This window comes from Halyomorpha halys, unplaced genomic scaffold, assembly GCF_000696795.3.
Source record: "Halyomorpha halys isolate HHAL.00 unplaced genomic scaffold, Hhal_1.1 Scaffold506.1, whole genome shotgun sequence".
Lineage (NCBI taxonomy): Eukaryota > Metazoa > Arthropoda > Insecta > Hemiptera > Pentatomidae > Halyomorpha > Halyomorpha halys.
In genome coordinates this window covers 303,491-309,641 of record NW_027108424.1, presented here as the reverse complement: position 1 = coordinate 309,641, position 6,151 = coordinate 303,491, and the positions used below count along the sequence as shown (strand labels likewise).

Below are 6,151 nucleotides of genomic sequence, written 5' to 3'. Positions count from 1 at the left end.
TATTAAAAAAAATAAAAGAGAAACAATAAACCTATAGCTTAATCTGTTGTTTAAAATTCAGGTTTATTTTTTCAACAATGTTATAAATTAGTAATACAAAAAAAAGGAAGGATTTATCCTATATATTAACCATAACTTCATTTTTAAGTTTGCCATATTCTTTTTCCATGAGTTCTCTTGTCCTTTCTGTTAAATCATTTACACCTTCTTCGTTCAGATCTGCTGTGTCTATTGGTTCCAACAATGAAATTATAATTTTTCCTAAAATAAAAATCAGATTAGTTTATTTCCAATTATTAATTTAAAAATACATGTATTATAATGTTCAGTTCAATAGTAATAAAAACGGGAAACTGAGTATACTAGCATAAAGTTAATCAGTAATTTGTTGATGAAAAATAAATCAGATAATTTTGAAACCTTCTTTAAAAATCGCTTGTGGCGTACCCAAACCAGAAGGTGTCGGGTCTAACATTATCTCATAACCTGTTCATTTAAGGTTTGTGGCCATTTTTTGAGTAAACGGCTCAGCTTATTTTAAAATTTAATGGCTCATATAATTCAATAAGATCCCGAGATCGTTTTGGGACAATTTTAACTGAAAATACTGAAAGAAAAATTGTATTAAATGACTTAAATCTCTCGGTTTGTAGCTGCGTAACTTTGTTTTGACCGATTTTTAAGTTCGATGACTCAAGTTGCTCAGTAATATCCTGTGAGTGTTTTCTAATAATTTGAACTCAAAATGCTGAAATATTTTATTATATTTCTAAGGGTTACAGGTTTATTATATTTCTTCAATCTACAATCGAAACTGTTTATGTTTGGTACTCGACTAAAACATCCCTGTTTAGCGCCTTGAAAATACTCGTTTGACTCCACCACACATGTTCTATTGGATTAGCTCTTGCATAATTGTTGATAGTACAAGTGATACAATGAACCAACTGTTGCCTTCACTAACACATGAATATGCCTTGACAATGAACAATCGTACAGTTTCAGATGTTCGGCCAAAGTCGCAGTCACTATCGTGGTGCAACTGTTTGATGATTACAGCTATGGCAACATTTACTACCATGACCGTTTACTGTCGCGGCAGTATTGACGACCTGTTTCTGACGTGATAGTTGATAGTAGAAGTATTGTCAGTGGACTAGCAGTCGCGTTAACTGTCATATGTACACGTTTTGACAGGGAACTGTCACAACACAACACCCTAAACAAATTTAATGATAAGCGAGAAAATATTGTTTCTATATGTTCGCCCAAAAACTTAAAATTGAAATGAAATGAAAAATAGTTTTATCATATCTTCTGTATTGTGCTGTTCTGGTATTGTTGTGATTTCAGGGCTGTTGAGTATAGGAAATATAGTGTGTAGAGGTGCACAGTGTAGAAGTGATGGTCGTAGTATAACTTTGTAAATGAGTAGCTTGAGTCTGAGTGACAGCCCTGGTTTATAGATGAGGTGTTTGAGTTGGTATGATGTAGTCTTGACAATCTGATAAACACTGCATTCTCACACTCACTCAATAAATTAAAGTAACAAAAAATGTGTTTCATGATACAGCATAAAATAATAGTCTTATTTACGATTTATCGGTTGAGTTATTGTTCACATTTTAAGGAGATTAACCAATGGATTTTTAAAAAAAATGAAATTACACATTCAAACAAATCAATTCAAACAACAAAAAATAAACATACTTTAACCAAAATAAAACAAAAATGTATATTCAGTGTTTAACTCCTAGTTGTGCGATCTAGCGGTGCTCTAACGTACTACAACTAGTAATGCGATCTAGCGGTGCTACAACGAACTACTAAAATTTCATTGATTTATGATGATTCGTGGGTATTAATTATGAATTATTGTATATTGTCTGTTTCATGGTTTTTAATGTCAATCTTCAACCTGAATTTGTATGTAAATTATACATCTAATATTTGATAGACCAATTTACCATTATATTTTTGGTTAAGAAATTGCGTACATAAGAGATATTCATGATGTTGGGTTAAATGTAAAATGTTTTACCATATTAAATGTTATAAGTATAGGATTGTGGGCAGCCCTTTTTGAAGTCATGTTAAAGCCATAATTGTTTATTTTTTATTGTTTAAATATAAGTTTTAACTAAAGTTATTTTCTACAGCTAAATTGATTGAAAAGTGGAATTTGTGTAAAAGTTTGGCTACTTAGTGTCTTGTTGATCTTCTAACATGTGAGGAAGAGAATCAAGATGAGCTAATTGACAACTATCATTACGTTATTATTGTCATCCATTGTTTTATTTGTTATAAAAATATTCAAAACAATCAAAACTCAAACTACATGCAAGTAACCTAATACGACAACAAATAAAGTGGTGACGAGCTCAGCTGGTGACGTCATTCTCCATTTAACAGACTCCCAACCATGTTATATGTTAGGGGTATTCATGATGTTGTGTTAAATGTTAAATGTTTTACCATGTTAAATGTTATAACTATAGGATTGTGAGCAGCCCTATTTGAAGTCATGTTAAACGTTAAATGCACAAGAGTCCCTAGCGGATTTTCTAAGCAGCTTGTTTTATAAGCCTTTATGTTTATAACCTTCCTTCCAGACCCTCATGTTATTGATCTTTCAATTTTGATTTAAGTAATTAATTACAACATGTCTAGAGTGAGTGAAAAGTGGAATTTGTGAGAAAGTTTAGCTTATGAAATGAAATGAAAAAATAACTTTATTCTGGGACATATGTCCCCTAAGAATAATTAAATGGTTCATATAATGAGGTTTTTATCTGGCGAGCGTTTACAAATTTTCAGATAGTAGAATGAAATTACATTGTTTTTTTTTCTCAAATGTATCATTAAAATTATCCATTCTGGTTTAATAACAGGGATATGAATACCACAAACACACGATAGAACTGAGCTGTAACAACAAAAATGGCGGCGATCTCAACTGATCTATTGTGTGACGTCATTCTCCATTTAACAGACCAAGTACCAGACTCTCAGCCATGTTAAATGTTATTTCGTTTTACCACCGTAAAAGAAGGCAATTTTTTTCGATTTAACATGAGTTTTTCCATTTAACACGCTTTAACATGTTAAACCAAAGATCATGAATACCCCTGTTATATCGTTTTAACGCGGTAAAAGAAGGAAATATTTCTCCATTTAATGCAAGTTCCATTTAATCCTTTAACATGTTAAACTAATGATCATGAATACCCGTATTAGAGAGATGTAGCAGCTAGTTTGTAAAATATAGCATTAGGATGTTATTGTTAAAGTTAAATAACATGAAATTCACTGTTGCTATAAATTAAATGGTCTGATTACTAGATTAATAATTTATTATACTGATTATTTGAGACTGGTTTATTTTATTATTTACACAAACTACTTCAATTGATCCACTTTGTCTCTCAAAACATTTCAGATACTTTTCTTCAAAGAATAAAGAAGAATATTGCACGTTGAAACTGTTATAGATTATCTATTTTCAACCTATTCACATTTGAGTAATTTCTACATGTCGAGGAATTTTAATATAAAAATAAAATGTGGTGATATCAATATAATAATTGAGAATTGTAAATCGCGATTCCCGATCAGGAATATCAAGGAAATTGTTTGAATATATACCTAATAAAGTTCCCAAAAACATTATACACAGGATATCGCTTACAACGACTAGGAAAATAAGGATGAATCAGGTATATCATGGAATATTTCAGGATCTGTGACAACTATTTATTTTCATTAACGTATTGTTACATTTAAAATAAATAAATGTATTTATAATCTTAATATTTTCTTGAGACTGGTATTCTTTAATAAATAACTCAAATACTATCCAATTATAGTCTCAAAACTTTATTTCTTTTATTCGTCCAACGTTTCGGCCAATCCGGCCATCTTCAGGGACTAAACGTTGGACGAATAAAAGAAATAAAGTTTTGAGACTATAATTGGATAGTATTTGAGTTATTTATTAAATAAATAAATGTAGTCAATAGTTTTTATTGTTTGTTAGTTTTAAAAGGGCGTTTAACAGTCTGGTCATCAACGCCCGTTGGTTGTTGGCTTTGGTAAAGCCTAGTTGTTCCATAGTCATAGCTTTCGTATGGTAGTTTTTATTTATCCTCATATCTAATGTATAGTTTAGGTTCAAATGAAAATCTTTTATATTATACAGGAGAATTTTATTTAAATTTTATAACATTATTGCCTCTTAATTTCAGGGCGGGTTTTCCAGACAATCTGAACAGACACTACTAATAATACAAGACTAAATTAAAAGCTACTTGTACAAATGTATTTAAATTCTAGGTAGCACAAAAACTGATTCTAATAGTACAACAGCCCAAGAAGAGAAAAAAGACAGTTATCTCACCCCAATTTTTGATTACTTTAATGAAAACTATGTATAATTACTAGTCAAAATTAATGAGTCTGCCAAGTATAGGTAGGGGGAATAAAAAATCGGCTGTTTCAAAGTGATAAAAAAATTCAATCGGAACAACACAAGAAAACCTGAGAAAACGTAATTTAAAGAAGAGTAAATTTGCTAAAATGTGAGCCCTAATAGAGTTATTTACGTTAAATAGTTTTCGAGATATAGCTTTTTAAAAAGCAACATTTCATAAAAATGTTGTATGGGATGTACTGAAAGATTAGAAGTTAGTGAATTTATATCTCAAAAGCAATTTGACGTACAGATGTCTATTAGCACTCAAATTAAAGCTAGTTTTATGAGCTATAAAGTAGTTTATGATGTTTATCTTCGTAGGAGTAACAGTTTACATGAAATTTGCTAAAATAACTTGATTTATAGTTGTTCGGACAAATTTTCATATACCAAATATATATTCCTATGTGAATATCATAAAAACTACTACCGCTACGAAGATAAGTGTCATAAATTACTTTATAGCAAGTTAAATTTCCTTTATTTTGAGTGTTAGCAGACATATGGGCGTCTTATGGAACTAGAGATATATTTTTTCTTATACGAACAACTATAAATTAACATTTTGTGAGTTTATTTTGTCAAATATCATAAAGAGTACTAGCCCTACAAAGATAAACATTATTAACTATTTTGTAGTAAATTTAACTAACTTTAATTTGAGCGCTGGCAGACATCTGTATGTCAAATGGTTTCTGAAATGAAGTTTTTCATTAATCAAATTTATTGTCCAAACAACTATAGATCAATTTATTTTAGTAAATATCATGAAAACTACTACTCCTACGAAAATAAAGATCATAAACTTCTTTATTGTTCATTAAACTAGCTTTAATTTGAGTGCTAAAAGACATCTGTACGTCAAATGGCTTTTGAGATATAAATTTTACAAAATAAATTAACTGACTACTAATCTTTCAGTAGATTTTTAAGAAATTTTGCTTTTTAAAAAGCTATATCTCGAGAACTATTGGACGTGAATAGCTCTTTTAAGGCTAATATTTCAGAAAATTTACTCTTCTTTAAATAATGTTCTCTTACATTTTCTAGTGATGTTGGTAGTTTTAAAGATATAGAGCTCCGAATGAAAAATTAGTTTTTTTATCGCTTTGAAATAGCCGCCATTTTTTATTCCCCTACCTATACTTGGCAGACTCATCAGTTTTGACTAGTAATTATACATAGTTGTCATTGAAGTAATCAAACATTGAGGTGAGATAACTGCCTTTTTTCCTGCCCGGCTCTTGTAAATACGATAACAATCAGTTATCTCTCCACAAAGAGTCCAGTCAAGATGCTAACATCGATTGCAGCGCAACAGTTTAGAGCTTTTTCTTATGATTTTCTTTATGAATATTAATCTTTAACACTTACTAACCATTTATATTTAATCTTAAATCTACTGTATTACGATTAGGACAGGAAGATAAATAAAGTTGAAAATATTTGAATCTGCTAAACATGGCAGCGATTCTACCGCCATTTTGTAGCTCTGAACGATGTCTTTTATGATTGCATATTTAACTGATGAAAATTATTTAGCTTGTTTATTAGTTTAACAAAGAAAAAGAACAGTATTGAAACAGTACATAAAAATAAAAACATATTAAAAACCATTTATGTATATACAAAATAACTATTTACTCTAAAAGAGGATGTTACTTTTCTCCTCCTCTCTAG

General features: G+C 29.9%; 1 protein-coding gene across 1 annotated transcript in view; it reads right to left on the bottom strand.

The window, feature by feature from the left end:
* Positions 1-6,151, bottom strand: part of LOC106683707 (uncharacterized) — a gene marked incomplete in the record, with an annotated part of 56,199 nt that overhangs the window by 34,760 nt on the left and 15,288 nt on the right. The window contains 1 exon segment of the mRNA XM_067046754.1: positions 122-261. Within this exon segment, the coding sequence (XP_066902855.1) occupies positions 122-261 (140 nt within the window).